At 41.6% G+C, this 25,466-nt stretch overlaps 1 protein-coding gene across 1 annotated transcript in view; it reads left to right on the forward strand.

The window, feature by feature from the left end:
• The first annotated feature begins 4,547 nt into the window (after positions 1–4,547).
• BRINP1 (BMP/retinoic acid inducible neural specific 1) overlaps positions 4,548–25,466 on the forward strand; it is a 140,194-nt gene continuing 119,275 nt past the window's right edge. Inside the window, exon 1 of the mRNA XM_064291546.1 lies at positions 4,548–5,000. Within this exon, the coding sequence (XP_064147616.1) occupies positions 4,783–5,000 (218 nt within the window). The 5' untranslated portion in view covers positions 4,548–4,782. The remainder of the gene's footprint in view (positions 5,001–25,466) is intronic.

Here is a 25,466-nt window from a genome sequence, read left to right on the forward strand (position 1 = left end):
CAACTTTGCTTGCTGAAAGTGATGAAGATATGAAGCATTTACTGATGAAGATCAAAGACTTCAGCCTTCAATATGGATTGCACCTCAACATAAAAAAAAAAAAAAAAACCTTCACGACTGGACCAATAAGCAACATCATGATAAATGAAGAAAAGACTGAAGTCAAAGATTTCATTTCACTTGAATCTACAATCAACACCCATGGAAGCAGCAGTCCAGAAATCACGGAATTCATTGCCTTTGGCAGATCTGCTGCAAAAGACCTCTTTAAGTGTTAAAATGCAAAGATGTCACCTTGAAGACTAAGGTGTGCCTGACCCAAGCCATGGTGTTTTCAATTGCCTCATATGCATGCGAAAGCTGGGCAGTGAATAAGGATGAGCAAAGAATAATTGATACCTTTGAATTACAATGTTGGCAAAGGATGTTGAATATACTGTGGACTGTCAAAAGAAGAAAAAGATCTGTCCTGGAAGAAGTACAACCAGAATGCTCCTTAGAAGCGAAGATGGCGATACCTTGTCTCATATACTTTGGACATGTAAACAATAGGGACCAGTCCCTGGAGAAGGACATTATGCTTGGTAAAGTAGAGGGTCAGCAAAAAATAGAAAGACTTTCAGTGAGATGTATTGACACAGTGACTGCAACAACAGGATCAAGCATAATAACCATCACGAGGATGGCGCAGGGCCTGGCAGTGTTTCGTTCTGTTGTACATAGAGTAGCTATGAGTTGGGAGCGACTCGACGGCACCTAACAACAACATCAGAAGAAAGAACGTATCTGTCTAGGAAGAAGTACAGCCAGAATGATCCTTAGAAGTGAGGATGTCGAGACTTTGTCTTGTGTACTTTGGACGTGTTATCAGAGGGACCAGTCCCTGGAGAACATCACACTCGGTAAAGAAGAGGGTCAGTGAAAGAGAGGGAGACCCTCGATGAGATGGATTGACACAGTTGCTGCAGCAACGGGCTAAGACACAGCAAGGAGTTTGAGGATGGCACAGGACTGGGCAGTGTTTTGTTCTGTTTTACAGAGAGTTGCTGTGAGTTAGAATTGACTTGAGGGCACCTAACAACCACAACAACCCATTTGGTGGAATATACTGTTAGTAACCTGTAAAGTAAAGTAATATTTGCATTTGAATCTTTGGCTGCTACCATGGCAACAGACATTTTCAGAGACGAGCTTACCCCCCCCCCCCCCAAAAAAAACCACTGCCGTCGAGTCGATTCCGACTCATAGCGACTCCATAGGACAGAGCAGAACTGCCCCGTAGAGTTTCCAAGGAGCACCTGGCAGATTTGAACTGCCTACCTCTTGGTTAACAGCCGTAGCACTTAACCACTATGCCACCAGGGTTTCCAAGCTTACAGTAGATACTTAATAAAATCTCATATTCTATTGATGATAAAAGGACCTTGTTTATAGAATGGAAGTCAAAGTGTCATTGTTTCTCATATGACAACATTTATGCATGTACTATTCCTTGTTCTTGCCCAGCAAAATGTCTATTTCTGTTAAAATCCACTTTATAAAGCTTTCATTTACATTTTTAGTGCTCTGTGAATTATTGTGGTCCAAGTCAGCAGAGATGTATTCAGACTTTGTCCGTGACACGTTCGTCCCTACTTGCTGAAATGTAGATTGTATCATCGGCCCCAAAAAGAAAACAGGCTCAAGCACAGCTACACATGCAGAGACAGTGTGGCAGAATGGGAAAATACTTAACCTGTAACCAGAAGACAGGACCCTAGTCCAGTCTGCCACTCATGGCAACCTGGGGCAAGTCCTTTATCTGATGGGTCTCAAGGTCATGATCCATAAAAAGGAGTTGGATAACATCAGGTTTCTCAACTGATATTCTTTGTTGTGGGGGCCGGTCCTGTACATTGTAGGATGCGTAGCTGCCTCCCTGGTCTCTACCCTCTAAAAGCCAGTAGCACCCCTCAGTCATGACAATCAAAGGTGTCTCCAGGCATCGTGAAACGTTCCCTGAAGGCAAAATCGCCCCCAATTGAGAAGCACTGGGTTCCATCTTTCAAATTCCAGTTAATTCTAATTCTAGGACCATAGGCTGAGGACTTTCTCTTACACATACACACACACACACACACACTCTCTTTCTCACACACTGCTGCTGTTCCATGTACAGCTTGGTTCCACTTTTGAAGACTGAGATGTTCTGCATTGTTTCCTTACAAACAGTCTAACAGCCAGGCATTCTCTTGCAGGCTCCCACTCTGCACCCATTCACAACAGAAGCCATGTAGCGGGGCTGTATGTGTGACACGCTGCGGTTTCAGTGCACTGTAGCTCCCCACTGGGATCTCTGAACAATCACCTCCACCCCCCGCTTGCCACTCAGGTGGGCTCTGGCAGACAGCTCTGGCAGCTGTAGCTGTTACAGGTCTGCAGTCAACGTGTGTGGCTTTGTTTCAGGGTCTGAACAAAACTTCAGGCCACAGCTTCTGCCAGCCCGTTTCTCTCTCTGCTCATGTGCCTCTCTCCTTTGCCCCTGACAGCTGGGGCTTGCAGTGCCAAGCGGGTTTTTGTAGAAATTTATAATGGAATGATACAATTGGGTAACAGAGAGAAATATCCAAATGGTCAGGAAATTCACATCTATCTTTTTTATTTTCTCTTTCTTAGCTTTTCTTTTCTCCTATTTTCAGATGGAAGGGTAGACAAACAAGGTATCATATGTAAGCATGTTTATATGTGGTTTTACACTTGGTTTATATGTGTTTTTAGTACTGTTGTGCCCTTAAAAAAAAAAAAAATATGTGGCCCTTACCACATGTTTAAATGATTGAAGTAGGACTGTGAGGACAAGACAGGGGACTTGATTGTCCAGAGTCACACAGGTAACCAAGACTAGAAGCCGAGTCTTCCTGAAGGCTCTCACCAGATACAGCTTCATGGCCCAGTGAGTGAGACAGACACATAAACCTAAATAAGCATAATGAAATATAATAAGTGTTAACATACAGTTATATGAAACAAACAACTAGCGCTAAGAGGAAAGGGGCTACTAAAACTTTTTTTGAGAAATAGAAAAAGGAAGTGACATTTGAGGACGTGACCTTAAATGCCTATTGAAGGACAAATAGAACTTGAACAAAGAATGGGGACAACATGAGGAAAGATATTCCCTAGCAGGAGATAAGTTCACACCATCAGTCAACATTATTCATCATCATTATCATTGTCAACATTGATGCCACTTATTGAGCACTTACTGTATGCTAGACACCAACCAGGTGGAACACTTTATATGTAAATAATGTTATTTAGTTCTCAACAGTAGTTTCTAATGTAAGTGCTATTATTAACCACACTTTTTAGACCAGGAAACTGAAACTCAAAGAAGTAAAATAACTTGCCGGAAATAATATTGTTTATAACTGTTGGGCCCTGGATTCAAAGTTGCCTTTGACTGTGGAGTAAGATAAGCTCTTTTAGAATAAGCAGGAAGAAGGAGGCACAGACGGAATAGTAAATAAAGCTAGAAGTAGAATAGTGATGAGACAATGAAAACAAGACTTGTGAATTTTCCAAAAGCTAGGTGTGGTCTGGTGATTTCTCTTCTTTCCTCCCTACGAGGAGCCTCAACATAAAATATCCCTTAGTCTCAAACATTTTCCCCGATAGCATCACTGTGCTATGTTTGTTGTTGTTAGGTGCCCTCAACTCGATTTTTGACTTGCAGTTACCCCATGTAACAAAGTAGAACTGCCCCATAGGGTTTTCTAGGCTGTAATCTTTATGGGAGCAGGTTGTCAGGACTTCCTCCTGTAGAGCTACTGGGTAGGTTTGAACCGTCAACCTTTCAGTTAGCAGCTGATTGCTTAACCGTTGTACCACCTCGGCTCCTTTATGCTACCACACCAAAAAAAAGAGGTTGGCAAGATCCGGCATAGCCCCTCGGTTTTGGGCCTCCCTCCAAATGCCAGAAAACTTGGAGGCTCCGTGCCCAGCAGGTGAATTCTCTAGTTGCTGTTCCTTGGGATGAGGGAGGTACTGAGCATTGCAGCAGCGGACTCTACTGAGCTCCACCAACTCTACATCCATGAAGTATCTAACCCATATTAAAAAAAAAAAAAACCATATAGTCACGATAATAATCCATCATAAGACATTGTGTATTCATCTGATAATGCAAAGCAAAGAACTTGCTCGGTGGATATGTGTGTGTGAGAGAGAGAGAGAGGGAAAAGAAAAGAACGCTTGTTTACTGAGTCCTGGGGATGAGAGGCAGGTTGTTTGGGAAGACTGTAGATAGAACAGACATGTGAGTTCTTTCTCCACATGCTTTACTGACCGTATGAGACTCTGCTTCTACATTCATTCATTCATTCAACACATATGCCCTGAGTACCTAGTGCTGAGATATTGGCACCTAAGCCTGTCTTCTGTTTTACAGAGGAGAAAAACTAAATCCTTAAGTAAGTTAGCAGTTTGTACACAGTCATGCAATACGTGAACAGCAAAGCAGGAAGGCGAGCCCAGATCTCCTTGGGCTCTATGTGCTTAGACAGAAACTGCACTGCTTTTTGTAAACCTGAAAACATTCTACTGTTGTATTATTATGAGATTGTGTTAATTGCATTTTTTTTTGTTTCTTTCTTTTGTCTTCCTTTTGCTTTTTTTTTCTTTTTCCTCCTCTCACCTACCTTTGTCCTTTCCTTCCTCTCTCTTTCTCTCTTTCTTATTCTTTTCTGCTTAGGACTCCACAGAATGGAGCAAGAATGAGAGGAAAAAGGCCGGCAGAAAAGCATGAACTGGAGGTTTGTTGAGCTCCTCTACTTCCTGTTTGTATGGGGCCGTATCTCAGTGCAGCCCTCCCACCAGGAACCAGCTGGGACAGACCAACATGTCTCCAAGGAATTTGATTGGCTTATTTCAGACAGGGGCCCTTTCCACCACTCCAGGAGCTACCTATCCTTTGTGGAAAGACACCGTCAAGGATTTACAACCAGATATAAAATATACAGGTAAGAGATGGGTTAAGCCAACCTTGATTTTCATTCATCATGTGCTTTGTGGGATCAGACATGGGGATGGGATTCGCTTTATGGTGGGGTTTCTGGATCAAGGCATAGTGCCCCTCCACAGAGGGGCCCCACCACAGTGAAGGTGCCCCTTTACTTTTTTTCTTTTTCTTAACTTTATAAAAGAGTTTAACAATGACAAGGTGATGATTTATTGAGTACTTACTGTGTGTTGGGAATAACATTTATTGAGTACTTACTGTGTGTTGGGAATGTTGCTTATAGTTTATATATTATCTCATTGAAACCTTAATAATCATCAGAGGCAGGTTCTGCTTGTTTTCTCCACTTTATAGATGAGAAAACTGAGCCTCAGCTAGGTTAAATAACTTCTCTAAAGTCACACGTTCCGAAAGTAGTAGAGCTGAAATCCAAATCCTGGTTTATCTGTATCCATAGTCACAGCATTTCTACTCAACCATATCAGATGTAGGTAGACTTTGGCAAATTCTACTAATGTACCCAGTATGCTACCTAAACATATAAGTAGGCACAGTCAATGAGCAGCTTGTAGTTGAGCAGACCTGACCTGGTTCTTGGCCTGTAGAAATCCTACTTATTTGTTCTGGCTCAGTCCAAAGCCCTTTCTTCTTTGAAGCTCTCTTAGATTTTCCCCATTTCACTTATTCATTCTCTCCTTGATATTCCCACCATTCTCTACACTTATCCCTTTTTAATCTGAATCCCTTAGGCATTGGAATGCATTCTCCTATTTCTTTCACACCTAAATAAAAACTCATATTTCTTTTACACCTAACTGAAAACTCTTTAAGGCTTATAGATAGTTCATTTCTGGATCCTCTAATTGATTTTTGCTCTGCCTTGTAAATGAAAGCACACAATAAATATTTGTAGATGTAAATGAATTGGAGAATGTAAAATCAAAATAACCCCCCCCCAAAAAAAAACCTGTTGCCGTCGAGTCCATTCCCACTCACAGCGACTCTATAGGACAAAGTAGAGCTGCTCCATAGAGTTTCCAAGGAGCACCTGGTGGATTCGAACTGCCAACCTTTTGGTTAGCAGCTGTAGCACTTAATGCCACTAGGGTTTCCAAAATCAAAATAAATGACCAAAAAAAAAAAAAAACCTCCCTGGAGTTGTGATCCTTCCTTAAGTTTAGAAAAGAGGGGGGTAAACCCTGACACTCCTGGGCCAATTAGAATAGGAGAACCAAGCAGCATGTTAAAGAAAAGGATCCAGCCTGCAACTAAAAAGGCACCAATTCAAGTCTTAAATTTTCCATGTATTTTATATGAAAAATGGGCAAGCCTCCTTTGCACATTTTGTGGCATGGGGTGATTGGGCTGGGTGATTCATGAAATCTCCACGAACTGCAAATCCCTGTGATTTTGCTCTGAATATTTAAAATCCTTCCTTAAGGTTGGCTTGTTAGTGATTGACGTTTTGCAATGGTTCTCTCAATGCAAAAGTTAGTGGATGAACTTTGTATGGGCCTTGAAGAGTGGTAAATAATTAGAGAGTTATTGGGGAGAGGTTCTTTTGGGCATAATGAAAAGTGGAAACACAAAGGAAAATGGATATGGGATGGGTAAGAGGGGGAAGAAAACACAAGAATGAGAAATAAGAGATATTTTTTCTCTTAAAAGAGAATATCAGAATTTCAAAAACACAGTGATCGATTCTAGGGGCTATCCCTGGGGGAAATTATTCCTAAATCATCCAAGAGTACTAGTTATCTACTTAATTTCAAATTTGGATCCTTAAAATACTTTCGAGCAGAATGTAATCATTGCTGTTTGTGTAGATGCATAAACGAAGCGTGGGTACTCATTGATTACTTGACAGAGCATGCCGTTCATTAGCTGAAATACATGGCAATGGGGAAGTTGCAGGCTTGAGACACTGGATTAAGGCGGGCAGAAGATGTAGTGAATTTTCAGGATATCTTATTCTGTTTGAGTTTTGTCAAATCATAACTCAATTGCTCTTATGTATGGCTTTCTCTTTTATTGTCCTGTTTGAGCCCCTAAGACCACTTTAAGGTTGGGAAGACTCGCATTCATATTCCCACTTTCAAAATGAAAGATTGAATGGTTTGAATAAAGTCATGTAGCCTGGAAAAGGCAGGGTCTGGACTGGAAACAAAGTTTGGTTATAAGCTCATTGTCACACTAGTGAATATGCTAGAGCTTTAGGCATCCAGCCATTGTTTACAAGTGTTTCTTAAATTCTGTATGTCTGGCCCTGTGCTGAGGATACATGGCCCTATGATCTAGTCATGATATGACACGGCAATGAACTGTAATGGAGCTTTGTAAGGGAAGATATGGTGCATATTAGGTGATCAATATTTCAAAAATATCAATTATTATTGAAATCACTGCATATTTAAATGGGTACCATGCACAGTGCTGAACAGTAAAAAAACAGTAGCAATCATTTATTGAACAGTTATGATGTGCCATGAAAGGGAGGGTGTTCAGTCCTCACAACATCCCTGGTGAGGTGAGTAGTACACATAGGAGACCAGAAATTGGGGTGGGGGATTGAATGCATTGCCCAAGGTCATCTGTCTGGTTAAGATTGGGGCTGGGGTCCAAGTGTGGACCTACCTGATTCCAAAGCTATTTTTCTCAATCACTTGGCTTGGTGGCCCCAATATGGCTTCCAAATGTAAACTGTTTCAGAACTCTGAATGTATTTTTCCAAACAGGTTACCATTTCTTCCTCATAACCCCTCTGTAAATATTTCAGGGGTAGTTTTAAAGATGCTGAGAGGTGGAAGGTTGCTAATGAGGTTGGAGGTCAGAACATCTGGATATTAATTCCAAGTCTGACATGTAGTGGGTGTGGGATGCTAGGCCAGCCCTCTCCTTTTCCTAGATTCCATTTTCCTCCTCTGTCAAATGATAGGAGCCCTTGTAGCACAGTGGTTAAAAGCTGTGGCTGCAGACCAAAAGGTCAGCAGTTTGAATCCACCAGCCACTCCTTAGAATCCCTATGGGGCAGTTCTACTCTGTCCTATACGGTCGCTATGAGTTGAAACTGACTCATCGACACTGGGTTTTTGGTTTGGTCAAATGATAGAGTTGACAGAGATCGCTGGTCTTTAACCTATGTTATTTGGATCCTGAAGATTAGTTCAGGCAGTCAGAGAAACCCCTCTAGTGGGGAGAGGGACAAAGGGGTAATGAAGCAGATTTCCCACTATACATCCCCCTTACATAAAAGCAGATTTGCCTTTGCTTTTGTGTTCAGATTTCATGTGTGTTTTATTTTGAATTCCATTGCTAAAGCAAAGTTTGCAATCATCCAACAAGCTGATTTCTAGGATCATTTCTAGCTCTGCAATTAAGTATAAGATTTCAGCAAGGTCACGTGGTTAATTAAATGATGGAGTTCAACCCAGAAGTCAGGCCCCTGGCCATCGAGTTATTTCTTCCTTCTTTTATTTAATCCTCAAATAATTACTAAGCACCAGCCACAGACCCAGCACTCTGTTTGGGGCTGAGGATACATTGATGAATAAAACAAACATGGTCCCTGCGCTTGTGGGAGAGACTGACATTAAACACACACTCACACTGTGTATACAAAGGAGTCCCTGTGTGGTATAAATGGTTAAAGTGCTCCACTACTAACTGAAGGGTTGGAGGTTGGAGTCCACCTATAGCTGCTTTGGAAGAAAGGCTTGACAGTCTGCTTCTGAAAGGTCACAGCCTCACAAACCCTATGGAGCACAGCTCTACTCTGCAACACATAAGGTTGCCATGAATTGAAATCAACTCAAAGGGGACTGCTTTGGTTATATATATATATATATATATAAACAAAATATGTATTATAAAAAAAAATTTTTTTATGATATATATATACACACACATATGCATATACACACACATATGTATATATACACACACACATACACATATATGGTAGTACGTGCTAGGAAGAAAAAAGTTCAGGGCAGGCATACATAGCTGGGAGACTAGTCACTCCGCGAACACTAATAGGACAGCAACCATGTGCAAGAATTACATGGAGCTCTCACCAAAATCTGCACATGGACACACATGCAAATAGGTACCCAGAGACATATGCTCATCCAGGTGCAAATGCCAACTAGAATGTGCTCATTGGGGCAGTTGTCAGCTGATACCTTCTCCACCATCACACTCTGCTTTATTGAAACAATAAAACACGTCAACAGGCAATTTCCCAGTGTGTCTTGGCTGTGTGGTAACATGGACACAGCACATTGGAAGCTTGACATTTGCATCATGAAAGAAAGGCCTTACTACAAAATGTTCTGTATACTCTGCTGTGCTAGGGCCAGCCTTACTAAGATGTTCTAGACCTCAAACCTTAGCTGTTCTTCCACTCCAGCATTCCAGCTAGAACCCAGCATGATCTGGGAGCTTCAGAAAGAAACTGAGAGGAAGCTTCTCCTCACTTAGGTAGCTTAAGGCATCCCTTTGCTCATGCATGTGAACACAGAGGCTGCCTTCAGCTCTTCAAGTTGTGGTGGGGAGTCATTGCCAGAGGCAAGGATGAGAACCTTTCAGATTAAGTCCCAGCAGAAGCCCCCTCTCATGTTTCATCATGAGTAGAGCAGTAATATGTGTACACAGTGGTTTGGGCACACGAGGTGCACACTCCATCACTCACAAGCCCAAGCTGACACATGGGAGGCTGGGGGAGTTTTCAGGTCTTGAATCTGCCAGGGTGAAGAATAGTGTCATTGACCTTGGAGTCAGGGAACCTGGGTTCTGGTCCAGCTCACTTACCTTTTTGCTGTGTGATTTTGGCTAGATTATAGAACTTTTTTGAGCCTCTGTTTCCTCATCTATAGAATGGAAATGTTGGCTGAGGAGGTCATCAAGGTCCTTCCCATCTCTGAAATTCCATGATTCCGTGAAATATTGCCATTTGAAAATATACCATGGAGTGGGGAGAGGACTCTGGACCTGGAGTCTGGTGATTCATATTTTATTCATTTTGGAGCTACTTTCTAGCTTTCTCACCCTGAGCAAATTCATTCCTATATCATTTGTTTGTTCTTTCATACATCTATCATTCTAGTATTTAACACTAATCACATACCGTAAACTGAGCTATGATCTGGTGGTACAGAGGTGGCCAAAAGAAAACAATAAAACACAAACATATATACACACCAAAAACCCACAACCCGCAGTGTCCAAACCCTCCTTTGCCAAGTTCAGTGTTGGAAGTGGAGGACATAGGAAAAGTAAAGTGAATAAGCAGATAATTATTCCATGGACAGGAATGAATAAGGAATCCCTCAGATACTCAGTTTTCTTCTCTGTAGAAGGGAATAATGATGTCCGTCCTGCCTACTGGATCAAATGAGATACAGTTTGTGTGAAAATGCTTTGTAAGATTTAAAGTATCACACATTTGGAAAAAAATTGTTCATTAAGGTTCTAAATCAATCATTCTAATAGAAATATCTGTTTTGACTTTCTCTGTATTCAGTTTGTATATATATTAGTCATTAAATACAGCCATTCTGTTTGGAAAATAGTATTATCGTCCCATATTATAGAGGAGGAAACTAAGGCATCAAGAGATTAAACGTATCCACATCACATAGCTGGAAAGGAGCAGAGCTGGAATTCAGACTCAGGTCTCTGAGACCCCACAACATGAGCCCTTAACTTTATACTTAGTTACCTGGTTTATTACCAAATACCGAGAGACTTTCTTTGACCTTGGATAGGACCTCTCTGAGACTCAGTTTTCTCAGCTGTGAAATAGAGATAATATTAAATATTTGGTGTGGTTGTGGTGAAAAGTAACTTAGATATCAAGAATACAGAGCCTGGCATTTGGCAGAAGTCAGTAAGTCCAAGTTCTCCTCCCCCAGCCCCGAGGCTGGTTATGTTACTAGAAATTATTTCTTTTCTCCTCACGGTAATTTAAAAGTTAGCTTGGTTCAAAGGCATTTATTTCCTCTATTCCTATTGTATTTTTGTACCTTATTTTCTGTTTGTTTATTTTTTTCCTGACTTCAAGATCACCAATAATCGCTGTAAATTTAGCAATTATTTCAAAGGTGGGTTTAATAGGAGACATGTGGTACATTTTGTTGGCTTTGGTTCTGAAGAATCAGAGCAGAAGGAGAGATGCTGATAATGGTGGTCACTGTACCACAAGAGATGGTTTCATATTGAGTGGTTTTCCCTACAGGTCGCATAGCAAGTGGTTTGTGGCTTATGGTGCACCTCCCTTTGAGCCTTAAATAGGCACCTGAAAGTTGAGTGTAAATCAAATCTCGGGAAAGCAAGTCTGATTGCTTAGCTGCCTTGCTTATTTATTTCAGAGTTGTATGAATCTCAGTTGTAATCTGCTATCCGAAAGGTTCCTTCATGTGTTTCACAAAAATATCTATAGTAGATTTTGTGGACAAAGATATTTAGCTGAGTAAATGGGGCTGTGGGTGGGTGGACACTTCTACCGAGATGAATGGCATGTGGTCCTTTTTCATCAGTCATTCAGCAGTAAGCTTGGGCCCCTAGATATGTCAGATGTACTGGAGATTTAGTGATGAACAAAGTCCTCAAGGGATGAGAGAGAAGCCCTTCACTGCATCACTCAGGAGATTTATGGTTGAATCAGAAAGAAAGTCACCAGCCTCCAGATTCCAAACAGAATCTTGTTATCATGTGGTGCAAGGTTGTATTTCTATTAGTATGGCTAACATTAGTCTAAATCTTCACTTCTTAAAATATGTTATATAGAACTCTAGTTTAAGGTGATGTTAAAAGTTGTCTTCTGCGGTAGGGGAGACCACAGGACCTCACAGTCAAATAAATAATAATAACAACAATGATAAGTTAATTGCTAAGGTTACTAAGTGCCTAGCATTGCACTACAAACAGTAAATAGGTTATGCCAACTGATCCTTACAATAATTTTTTGTGGTAGATATTATTATTATCTCCACTTACCTAACTTTTCCAGCGCAAGAGAGCAAATTCATGAAATAGTAGGATTTGTTCCCAGGCAAGCTGATTCCAGAACTTGCATGCTTAACCATGCTCTGCTCCCAAATAAATATACGTGTGGGAAGCCCAGTCAAACACAGTTGTACAGGCCTCTTTACTGCAGGGTTTTTCAAGATCTTTACTACACTATTTAATAATATTTGACCAAGCTTCTTCGGCCTTAGAACCACTTTTTCTCAGCGGGACTGGAATTTTGTGAGGAGACTTAAGGGATTGCTGGCTTTGGCAGCTTTAGTGTTGTACATTCACTCTTAAAGGGACACCTCCACATTTTGGGTACTTGGCACCAGGCTGAGGAAGCCATGTCTCCTCTTGAGCCTTTGCTTTGTGTACTTTGCTCTAAATCCACCTCCTGGTTTGTGATCGAAAAGAAGTGGAATTAGAAGCATCCGTTTTCCTGTCGCGTGGGATAATCTTATCTCTTGTTCTTCTTTTGACTTTTTATTCCTGAAGTTGGCATTCCATCTGTGGTATAGGAACTTCAACAGAGGGCAGAGCCACAGTTGAGGAGTTAGGTAAGACATTGATTTAATATACGGGGACGTTCTTCTCAATAGTGGTTGTATATTATAATCACCTGCAGAGCTTTTAAAAATACCAGTGTCTGGGCCCTTCCCCAGATATGCAGATTCTCTTGGTCTAGGATATAAATGAAGACCAGTGACCTAGAACAGTGGTTATCAAGCAGGGGTAAGTGTTTTTTCCCCAGTGGACATTTGGCAATGTCTGTAGACATTTTGATTGTCATAACTGGTGGGGTGGGTGCTGCTGGTATTTAGGTAGTGGATAGAGGCCAGGGTTGCCATCCAACAATGCACAGGACAGCCCTCAGCAACGAAGAATTATCTGGCCTGCACTGATACTAGTGCAGAGGCTGAGAAACCCTGATCTAGAGCAAGTATTTCTTAAAAAAAAAAAAGGGGGGGGTGGTGGGAACGATATTAGAAACTAAATGGTCTTAGATTTTGATCTTCATGAGTTTGAGTTGGGATGGCTGAAATATAGGCAACACCGTAATGGCTGGGTTCCCAGATTGTCTGGCTACAGGACCAAAGGAGAAGGGATTTTCCATGTTTTTAGTCATGGTCTCAAATGTATTAAGGTTGATGCACTGAGGAAGGCTGAATCAATTTCTTTTTCCTGTGACAGACAGGGAGCATTTAAGGGATGCTAGTTCTCCACTCTAGAATAGTCTCCATTCTTTCAGGAGGTATGGAAGATCCAGTAGGTTAAGAATTCTCTGACTACAGGATTCCTTGGGAAGCAGGGCATTTAGACTCTCTTTTAGTTAGGTCCAGATATTCATGGCCTGAGTCATTAAAAACCAGCTTAGACCAAGTGTATCAGCAGGTACCTTTCCTTCCTTTAAGAACATGCCTAATAGGATCAAAAGAAGATGAGAATGGGACGAAGTCCCATGTTCATATTTGTCTATTTCATCCATGTAGAGATCTTCCCACATCCTCCTCTCCCTTTTTCAAAATTTCTGATCAAGCTCTCCCTAAATAGAGAGGGAAAGGGAGGCATATGCAGCAAACATCTCCTGGGTCACTTGGTGTCAATTCTAAAGTAATCTTTTGTGTTAGTTATTTAAAATTATCTTTCACTTCCAAGAAAGATAGCTTTATTGCTACCAAACGGGTACCTTAGCAGTATTTTACCTCTTTGCTCCATGCCATTATTGGGCTGACTTCTGGGAATTGCAAATCATAGTTGGCCGAGTCTCTGCAGAGCCATTGTCCGACTTTAATCAGGAGCGATGAGTGAAAATGGACCAGCTTGCATCCCTCATGTGGACAACCTGACACAGTGCCTTTAAACTGATCCAAAAGATAGCCGTCGTTTTGACTGGAAGGGTTAGGAGGAGAATGGAGGCAAGCCCTTGGGGCTTCAGACTTAATGTTCCAAATCGTGGACAGAGAAGAAAAAGAAGAATGGAAGTCTGAATGGAGCACCTGCAGCTTACTCATTCATTTGGCAAATACTTATCTCCAAATTCCTACCTGTAAGACTTTTTCCTGCTCCCTGGGGATAGTGAGAGGAAAGCCTTGATCCCTGCCCTCAAGGAGCGCATGGTTATCTTGGTGGAAACTGACTAGAAGGCAAGCAACCCCAGTGCCTTGTGCCAAATTCCCTGATTGATCAATGCCGTGGGTGCTATGTTTGTAGGGAAGGGAGACTTCTCCTGTCATTGGCATGATGAATGTGGGGGAAGATAGGAGGAAAAGACAAGCCTGGGCAGGTGTCCTAGAGGAGGTGATATTAAACTAAGTCGTCAAGGAGGATCAGCAGCTCATGAGAAGGAAAGAAAAGTCGCCCAGGCAGATGGACCAGCACCTACAAAAGCAGGGAGGCAGGAGAGAGCCTGGAACTCTGAGTCTTCATGTGTGTTTGTGTTTTTGGGTATGTGTACTGATAGGACATAGACTGAATAGCAGCTTGGAGCCAACAATGAAAGGAATTCGGGATGGCAAATAGAATTCAGTCAACCTGCAGAGTGTTTTAACTGGCAGGATATTACTTGACAGCTATTTAAAGCAGTGTATTTTACATTTTCGGGCCGTAGCTTGTGCTAAGAAATACATTTTACATTGACTCCCAATAAACATAGAGATATAAAGAAAGATAATTGAAACAAAAAATCATGGACCAGTACTTAACATTACTACATGTGATGTATTTGAATATTTTCTATTTTATTCTACTCCATCCTAATATAATCTATTCCTTCCTGATTCATTTATTTTGTAAAACACTGTTGTCTACCAATTAAATTGATTTCAGCTTCCACTAATGGGTCAAGCCTTGCAGTTTGAAAAACACTGTCTTTGAGTCTATTTTGTGGTCAAGTGTTAGCTGAGAGGAAAATAGTGCCATTTTCTATTAGCAGGGTTTGCAGTGGGTTCAGGTTGACAGGTCGAAACCTGTGCCTTCCCTGTTGTAGGGAATAGGAAAACAACTAAGGGTTAGAAACATGAGACAAACTATTTGGTATACACCTAGAAAGATTGCTCTGGCTGCGGTATTAGGAATTCATGAAAGGGAGAAAGAGAGATGGATGAGAGAGCCACAGCAGTTAATTCAATGGAGACACTAGGCAATGGCAATGATGATGGAGTTCATTAACTCCCAAGTACTCCTCAGTGCCACCAACAGACTGGTTGCAGCTCCACCAGCAGGTGGCCTCCTCCTGTGCTGAGTCCAGACTTACCTGCCCCAATTCCATTCTTGGCACCCTGTGGCAGGATGCATTCTTTTATGGAAAGTTCTACAGCTGCTGGAAACCTTTATATCTCTTATGAAAGGAACCAGAATGCCAAGCTTTCTGGCTTTGGGCAATTTGTTTCTCTCTCAAGATCTTTTCTTCTGGGCATAAGAATCATTGGGTCTCATTAGCAGTGGATTCTCAGAGTGGTTTCAAGGAAGGCTTTGCCTCCCACCCTGCATCTATACCTGACTCTTCCCTGCACACCTTGAAGGGAACTCCCGACCACAAGTTACCACAAGTTGGTATCTGAGCTTATGTGAAATCTGAAACAGTCGCTACAGCTTAGTGATTAGTTGTTGTTGTTGTATGCCATCGAGTAGACTCCAACTCCTGGTGACTCTATAGGACAAAATAGAACTGCCCAGTAGGGTTTCCTAGGCTGAAATCTTTACAGGAGCGGATTGCCAGGTCTTTCTCCCATGGAGTCCTGATAGGTTTGAACTGCTGACTTTTTGGTTAGCAACCAAGTGCTTAACCATTGTGCCACCAGAGTTCATTTAGTGATGAATAGCAGCAAGTCTTTAAACTCGGGAAGACCATGGTTTGAATCCTGGCTCTGCCACTTCTCACCCATGATATCTTGGGCACATTAAATAAACCCTCTGAGCCTCAATTTCTCCATCTGCAAAATGGGAATAAATTCTAGAAGTGTTGTGAGATTTAAGAAGATAACATATGATAATACTTTAGAGTCTCTGGGTGGCACAAATTGTTAACTGCTGGGCTACTAACAGAAGTTGGCAGTTTGAATCCACTCAGAGGTACCAGAGAAGAATGTCCTGGTAATCTACTTCTAAAAGGTCAAAACCATTGAAAACCTTATGGAGTACAGTTCTATTCTGAAACACAAGGGATCACCATGAGTTGGAATTGACTTGACAGCAACTAGTTTGGTTTTTGGTTAGCACAGAGCAAGTGCTTGAGAACTGGCAGCTAAGACAAATGTCTGAAGCACCAATCCCTGGAAATTCAGCAACAGGGACTCTGAGAAAGCCTGCAGGAGGTCTCCAACGACAGAGGGGATGGCTGACCTGTGTGCTCTGTTTTCTAAGCTTAGATGCCCTGTGTAGCTCAGGTGCCATATGAAGGCAGCGTTTGCCCTGTTCTTAGACTAAGAGGACATTTCTCAGGAAGAGGATAAGAAGGATGGCCAGACAGAGGAAGATTTCTGGTGCCCTGAGGCACATGTGGGAGGAATTTAGAGGCCAGCACACTGGCAAGGTGTCCTTAAGCTATCAGCATGCTCTGATTCATGTACACAGTACACGTCCCATGATTTGCAAGCGTCTAATTTATTAATCAGCCCAGGTGACAGGAGCAGCCTGTGACATCTCATCTTCCAGTTCCCGCTGCATGGTGCTTTCCAGGTTGTCTTTGATCTGTAATACTCAGAAGACATTGGTCCCTCAGGGATGGCTTCTCACGTAAGCGCCTTCATAGTAATCAGCAGCGTTTTGGGGTATGGGATGGGGACAGGTAACGCTGCTGTTTTTCAGATTGTAGGCTTGTTGTTAGAGAAGGCCAGCAAGGTGCAGCCTCCAACCCTGAGCACTTGTGACAGCCTCTCTGTGACTCTAGCATGACACCTGGTTTTACATCATATAGAAAGAAGGAGGTGAATACAAATGATAGAGAAATCTCAGTGCTGTTGAGTGGTTAGAGATTGTTTGACTTTACAGAAGGAATAGCTCACATGGATATGAATTCAACAAATATGTGTTGAGTCCCTCTGTGTGCAGGCACTGTGCTAGATTCTGATGACACCAAAGCATTGCTGATCTATGCTTTTCAGGGGCACTGTAGGGTGGCTGGGGAGAGCAGTGTGAGAAGTCCTGGGAAAGAAACAGAAAGTGCAGTAGGAATGCAGAGGAGGGGCACTGAGGCTGGTCTTGCAAGATTCAGGAAGTCTTTCAAGAGGAGATTTTTAAGTTGAGATCTGGACAATCAGAGTTAGGCAGAGGAAGATGGGGATGTGTGCGTATGTATACCTGTTCTGAGGGGTTGTACAGAACGGGACAGAGTTGTTCTGGGACCTGTAGGTAGTTCAGCGTGGGTGGTAGATAGAGAAAATGGTAGGATGCTGGCCAGAGAAGTCAGTAGAAGTTAGGTCTTGAAGTCCTGCACATTGTGGTTAAGCGCTTGGCTGCTAGCCGAACCCACCAGCCACTCTGTGGGAGAAGGATGTGGCAGTCTGCTCCCATAAAGATTTACAGCCTTGGAAACCCTGTAGGGCAGTTCTGCTTTGTCCTACAGGATCACTGTGAGTTGGAATCGACTCGAAGGCAGTGGATTTGGTTTGGTTTCATGAAGCTCTATGTATGTTTTATAAAAGACTGTGAACTTTATCATAAGGTGGAGGTTCCCAAGCTTCTTTATTTCAAGGTATCTTTAATGTCTCAGTAAGTTTTATGGTGCCCCTAGCACAAAGAAATACTAATAATTTTGTTTATTAAGTAGTTAGGTCCAAACAATGTAATAAAGCATTCATGTCCTAGCAACTTAGTAGCTATTTGAAAAATAATACACGTAAATTGAAAGAAAAAGTAATATTTTATCTCATTCTTAACCACAGTTACTACTTCCTGTTCCTCATTAATTTTTGTTCAGTACTTAACTTTGTAATTGCAGCAATTGCCAAAAATCAAAGATATGCCATCATTGAAAGAAATACAGTACATCCTGATATTGAAACCATGAGCTACCTGGAGTTGGTATTCCTTATGATGACCAACAATGTCAATTATCACTCATTTCCCTTGAAAATTTAAAATATCCCACTGTGCTCCTGTATGTTTGCTGTGGTTAGTTTCCTAAAGCACCTCAGCACACAAATTGGGAACCATATCCTAAGACCATAGGCAGCTCTTCAGAGGATTTTGCCCAGAGGTGGGACATGTTTAAGTTGTCATCTTAGAAAGATAATTCCTGCTAAAATGTAGAAAATTGATTGATAGGTGAAAGTTGGGAGAGGGTATTGGGGAATGCAAAATGAATGGCAAGAAAACAGAATACTGTGGCAATCATCCAGGTGAGAGATGATAGTGTCTTGGACTAAAGTGGTATCAATGGGGATTTGAGGTATTTTAAGGAGGCAGAAAACTCAGTGCTTAGTGAGTGCTTGAACGTGAGGTTGAGAGAAAGAGAAGACTCAAGAAGCAAGAGAATTGACAAGACCATGCCTTAAAGATGAATCATGGGATCTAGACTAAATAAGGTAAAGGGAGAGGACAATTTTTGGCTTGGTCAACTGGGTGGATGGTAAAAAACAAAACAAACCCATTGCTGTTGAATCAATTCCGACTCATAGCTACCCTAAAGGACAGAGTAGAACTGCCCTATAGGGTTTCCAAGGAGCGCCTGGTGGATTTGAACTGCTGACCTTTTGGTTAGTAGCTGTAGCTCTTAACCACTACACCACCAGGGTTTCTGGGTGGATGGTGGTGGTCTTTATTGAAGTATGATGTTCTGGAAGGCAAAGAGGCTTTTTTGGGGGTAATGTGTGTTTGAGGATGATGAGTCAGCTTTGGAAATGTTGAGTTTAAAATACCTAGGACATTCAAGTAGATACTCAGTAGACAGTTATATAAATGGTTCTGACCCTCAAAAGAGAATGCTGGGATTAAAAAAAAAAAATGGTGTTCAGAATCATCAGGTTACCAATGGTAATTGAAGTCATCCCTTGGGGGCGTGCTTACTCAGAGAGGAGTCTGTTTAGCATGTAGAGAGAAAGGCATTGAGAAGCTGAAAAATGGCCAGTGGTACAGGAGAAAAATGAGATACGTTTGGTACCATAAAAGTTAAATAAATGAATGTTTTAAGAAGGGAGAAGTGGGTAATCAGGGGCCATAGCTTCTGAGATATTACATATGCTAAGAACTAAAGATTGTTTTAGACTTAAAATCTTGACCTTGGCAAGAGCTCTTTAAGTAGAATAGAAGGCAGATTACAGTGGGTTGAGAAATAAGTGAGAGATAAGTGATTACACTTTTTTTTTTTTTTAAAAGAAGCTTGGCTATGAAAGGGAGCAGAGATGTGAAATAAAGAGAAAGATTTTGTTCATTGGTTTTTAAGAGGGAAGGGACCATTAAGAAATGAAGAGACTGATGCTGCAGGACAAATGGGGCTGGTTTTAATGAAGCAATTCCTGAAGAGGTAGGAAGGGAAATATTAAGGAGGGACACTTTTCTATTGAAATAGGAAGACAGAAGGGAAGGAGAGGTGTGGGTAGAGATTTTTGTTGTTGGTTGCCCTCTAGGTGATTCTGACTCATGGCAACCCCACGTATGCTGAGTAACACTGCTCCATAGGGTTTTCAAGGCTGTGACCTTTCAGAAGCAGATCACCAGGCCTGTTTTCCAAGGCACCACTGAGTGGGTTCAAACCACCAACCTTTCAGCTAGTAGTTGAGCGCTTAACCATTTGCACCACCCAGGGATTCCCTGGGTGGAGATAACTGTTGATTTTACTCATGAGAAGCTGAAGGGACTTTGGATGGCTTCTGTTCTCTTTATGAAAGTAGGATGTGAAACTAGTCACTGAGAAATGGATGTTGGTGAGTGCCAAAAACATTTGTAGCATTTGGAGAAACTATGAATAGTTAACCTGCAGAATGGTAGAAGGAAGGATTTAAGGAAATATAAAAGGACTACCAGAGCGCAGTTTGGGTTCTTATAAGGTCACCAGGAATTGAAATGGCAGTAATCTGTGCAGCTAGAATACTATTCTCAAAAACAAACAAATAAAAAACCTGAAGAGTTTGGCTAAAAGCAAGGGTGGTGGAAGTGTTGGGTTCAAGCAGAATGGATGTTTGGAAAGAGGATGAGATGGAAGGACAGTTGGGCAACAAAATAAAATGTATTGCAAAGAGTAAATGTAGGTGTGGATCATGAGATCTAAGTTGAGTACAAAAAGAAATGAAGACAGTAGATAATGAAGGGAAAGGGGAGAATCAAGGGCCTAGAAGCGTTGATAAAGTGGGAGAATAGGTGTAGCGATGCACAAGTTGGAGAGTGGAATGTTTTAACATAATATTTCAGAGTTGGATTAGCTTTGGAAAATGATACATTCTAGAGGTAACCATGGGAGTATCAGTTGCTGTCAGGTTGATTCTGACTCATGGCGGCCCCGTGTGTTTCAGAGTAGAACTGTGCTCCATAGGGTTTTTATGGCTGTGACCTTTCAGAAGCAGATAACCAGGTGTTTCTTCTGAGGCACCTTCTGGGTGGGTTTGAACTGCCAACTTTTCAGTTATCAGCTGAGCACTTAACCATCTGCATCATCCAGGGGCAGCATAACCATGGGAGTAGATGGCCGGAAAAGGACAGGGGTGAAAGTCATTGAGATGGAGCAGGTCAAGGGACTGAGAGGCTAAGGGGTATTGGATGAGTTAAGCACATGGAATGAAGACAGGACTTAGGTTACAGACACAGCCTGAAAGTCAGGTGCTGAAGTGTTCGATGAGTATGAGAGAATACCCTGGAAGTTGGTTACTGAACACAACAAGGAAATGAAGGAAGCGGATTGGGGGTGAGGGGGTGGGTACTATCTGCAGCAGAAGATTTGCAGCCATGCCTTGTTCCCTTTCCCCGTTAGATCTTTGAGTAGTGGCCTGTTCTTTCTGAGTCTCAATTTTCTCTTCCTTATAGAGGAATTTATACTCTTCACCTCCCCCACATGGTTGTAGAATGTGATGCTCAAAAGAGAAAGTGGAAGTAAATGTGCTTGGTAAACCCTGCATCATCACGTAAATATGCACCCTATTGTTCTTGTTTTCTGGTGCTCAGGGACTGACTTTGGATTCCTTCCACTGCTCTGATAGAAGATAGTGCTTTGGTACTTAATAATTGCATTTGAATGGCCTGATTTCAGAATATCATTTTAGGATAACAAAATGCACGGCAGCTGTAATATTGGAGACGGACCGTTAGATGTCCTATCTTTCAGATGCCCAGAATAAATATGCAAGAACAGTTGACCCAGACAAATTCACTGATGAAAGGATAACTTGTGCTGCAATATAATGAGTTCAATACTCCTTCGATTTACGAAAAGGCACCAGGGCACCCAGGTCTGGGATGCTCGTCAGCAAAAGGAAAATGCAGATCATATTGCACTGCCTTCAGACAGCACAGGGTTCTCACTCTAACAGCTTCAGTTCAACCTGCCTATTAGTAGTAGGGGTTCTCACTCTAACAGCTTCAGTTCAACCTGCCTAGTAGTGGTAGTAGTAGTAGTAGTAGTGGTAGTAGTAGTAGTAGTAGTAGTAGCAGCAGCAGTAGTATGAAGGACAAGGGATGGGGCTATGAGATACCAGGAGTTTCCAAATGGAGAGTGTTTAGGCAGTAGAAGCACCTTACCACGTAACTCTCACACCCTTGATGTTGAAAGTTGAGCTGAAATGAAATGAACGGGATTAAATGGGGGAATTCCAAAACAGAACCCAACTGGAATTCATTCCAGTACCAAGAACAAAGTTATAAAGTACAGCATAAAATAAATAATAAAATAAATAAAGCACTAACAGAATGGAACAGATAGACTAGTTTGATATGATACTGAATATGATATTAATAGCTAACACAAAGCCTTATTAAGTCATTCGATCTTCACAATAACCGTATATAACAGGTAGTTTTACAGAAGAGGAAATGGAGGCTCAGAGAAGGAATTTACCCAAGGTCTTTAAGTAATTTATCAAGCTGGGAAGTGACATAACTGTGATTCCAACTCAATCTGGCTCCAAAGTCTTACCCACTGGCTATACAGAGAGCTGAAAGAAAGGTGAAGGAAAGCAGCCCCTGGGAATCAAGGAGCCTGTGCCATACTCCATCCTGAACACTGAAATCACTGTATGAATCACTGTGTCTTGAGCAAATTGCTACCCTGGCAGCTTAGTTCACTCATCTGTAGTGCTAGAGTTTGGGACACAGTGATTGCAAAGATATTTTTCATTCTAATATTCCATGATTCTCATTTCTCCTTCTTTATTTTCTCCTCTTTTTTAAATCTTTCCCCTCTTCTCTTTCCTGCTCTTCTTCCTCCTTTACAAGCATAACTTTTATATGTATGCTTTAAAATTCACAAGACATTTTTCCATACTTTACAGATGAGGTAGCCGACATTCTGAGCATCTAAGTGTTTTGTCGTGTGTGATATATCTGGTACATTGACTTGAGTTCAATCCTTCTGACTCAACTTTTAATACTCATTTTAATGGCCCTGCAGCTGCTTTTTTGTTTGATGAGCCCCTTCTTATCACTGGTACTCAGTATGGGTGCATCATTGGTGTTGACTGCAATAATTTTCAAGAGAGAATGGAGAAGAGGTTTGCAAACCTGCAGTATCTCGCCTGCTCCTTGCACAAAGATTCTAGAGATGGCATTTGGAGTGACGGAGAATGAGACATATGCTGCTTTTGGGAAACACCTGGAAAATTTTCTCTTAATTCTTGGAGTAGAACATAATCCCAAGATTCATATTTCACACTGTCTTTTCCCCTGAGCATCCTTATAACATGCTGTATTCCAGGGAAAATTTGCTCTCAGTTTACCGATCATTCATTCTGTATGATGGGGACTTTCATAAGAAGCCACAGCATCTTTCAGAAACCCTTGGTCCAGAATGTAAGCTCCATAGGGGGCGTGGGTTTTTGCCTGTTTTGATAGCTGTTGTCTCCTAAGAAGCAGTCTTTGGTGAGGAGGAGGGCACAAATGATTAAGCACTTGGCTACTAACTGAAAGGTTGGCAGTTTGAATCTACCCAGAGGCACCTTGGAATAAAGCCCTGGTGACTTGCTTCTGAAGGGGTACAACCATTGAAAACCCTATGGAGCACAGTTCTACTCTGACACACATGGAGTCTCCATGAATTGGAATAGAGTTAACAGCAACTGGTTTGGTTTTTTGGTTTTTGTCTTCTAAGAGCCAAGAACAACGTCTGAAGTATAAGAGCTGCTCAAAAAGTCTTGTTGGAATCAATGACTGAATCAATAAATACACTGTAATTAATCTTCTCAGGGCAGACTCTTGCTGGTAAGCTAGATGTTGAACTGCCATGCCTAGGTTTCTGGACCTCAACTATATGTCTCATCTTTGATCTAGTTACCATCATAAAAACTAAATAAACAAAAAACACCGCAAGTATACCCCCATCTTACAGACCTTTGGGTGTAAACTTTTGTCCATCTTCCTCTAGTGTAAAATAGACCTGGAGAAGTACTTATTGGATGAAAGACACAAATTCACATAATTTTCAAGTTGTAAGGTAGATTTTTCTGCATTGGCAGAGTCAATGAAAAATTGAACTTTAATAAGCCATAGACTAAGAACAATGTCTGTTACCCTTTCTTCTGTTTTTATTCATTCATTCATTCGTTCATTCATTATATAGGTATTCAACCTCTGTTTTGTGCCACACATTCTACTAGTTACTGTGGATGTGAATAGCAACAGAACCTCCTAAGTAAAGGACTTATCTGTCATTTCCACAGTATAGTGACAATGACAGATAAGTAAACAGTTACAAAGTTATGCTATGAATCTATAATAAAGGCATATAGGCATATACAGCTTTGTATTTATTTTTCTTGTTCCTATCCTGACCATGTCCATTTTTTTTCCATTTCCCATTTAAGCAGTCAATTCGAGCAGAGGTAGTATGGTTGAGTTGGGTGGTAAAATCATTGGAATGGCTCTTATGATCTATTGGTTCTAATCTTAACCCTATATCGAATTTGCTAAGTGGCCTAGGTCAAGTCCACTGCCCTGTTTGGTCCTTTGTTTCCCCATATGTAAAATGAAATGTTAGGTTTAAACATTCTCTGAGGCTCTTTCCAGCTTTTACTTGTTCCATGGGTCCCTTAGCTTCTCAGAGATTTAAGGAAATTAACTCACATTGAATATCATCCCCTGACTCTGGAAACAAAGTGTTTTTTGTTTTTAAATAAGCAGACTGATATAGCATTAAAAACGATCAACTCACCATGCTTCAGGATAGGGATTCTTTTGTCCCCTGCGATGGAAGATGGTAGAAAGAAGGCACATGGCTGTACCTATTATGCTGTTCTATTTAAGCATACTCTGTAATTTTCTCCTCCCCGCCCCCTCCTTTTTTTTTGGATCCTGTTCTTTTGCTGAGTACCACCCACGTACTTCTGGGAAACAAGATCAGGTGAAAGACATCGGCAGACGTCTCAGCTGCTTCCTTATCCACCTGTCACTGTGTGCTGGATTGTCAGCAGTAACTTCAGAACTTGTCTCTAAAAGGGAACCAGAGAAAGTGGCCACCAGCACTGGACCAATACCTATTAATGTGCAGGAAGCTCATGAACTTATATATGCGGAATCTGCCCTGGGGAGAAAAGAGTTCCTCATGGGCTAGCTCTAGAGAGAGAATTGGTGGTGGTTACACAGTGCAGTCTTCTAATTGAGGAGTTTTTGATGGTCAAAGTTGTCAGAAATAGGAGGGAACACACCTTGATGAAACTGAGGAGCTGGTCACTCCCCCATCACCAAAAGAATTCAGGAAAGAATGTAATCACAAATGGCAAATTGACTTAAGTGACCTTGGATACCCTTGACAATCTAAGGTTGATTTTCTGGTAGCCATGTATAGTTGCACTGCTTGTCCACTGTGCAAAAGATCTTTGCTGAGGAAGGCATGTGAAGGCTACATCCTAGCATCAGGCTGCATAATTATGCCTGAAAGGGACACTGTCTTGTAATCTGTCTGCCTGGAGAGAGCATGTTTTTCTAATTTTCATAAGGCATCTGTTTTACTACAACTGTGTTATAGATGTTTTATCTAAATCTGCTCTATGGGCCTCTTCACTTCCAGATAGCAATCAAATGTTGCTGTTGCCTCTACTCTCCCTGGGCAACCATATTTGCTCCCATGTCTTCCATTATCACTTATGTTCCAACAACTTCCAAATATCTATCTGCAGCTTTCATCTCTCCTCCAAACTCCAAAATCCTTGTACCCAACTGCCAACTGGACATTTGCACTGGGCTTTTCCATGAAATCTCAGGATCCTCGTTTTTCCCCTTCCCCACCAATGTGCTGCTCTTCCTATGTTCTCTGTCTCAGATGATGGCACCATCATTAGTCAGGGATCCAAGCCAGAAGGTTGGCCACTATTCTTGAGTT

Source organism: Loxodonta africana, chromosome 9 (genome assembly GCF_030014295.1).
Source record: "Loxodonta africana isolate mLoxAfr1 chromosome 9, mLoxAfr1.hap2, whole genome shotgun sequence".
NCBI classification, from domain to species: Eukaryota; Metazoa; Chordata; class Mammalia; order Proboscidea; family Elephantidae; genus Loxodonta; species Loxodonta africana.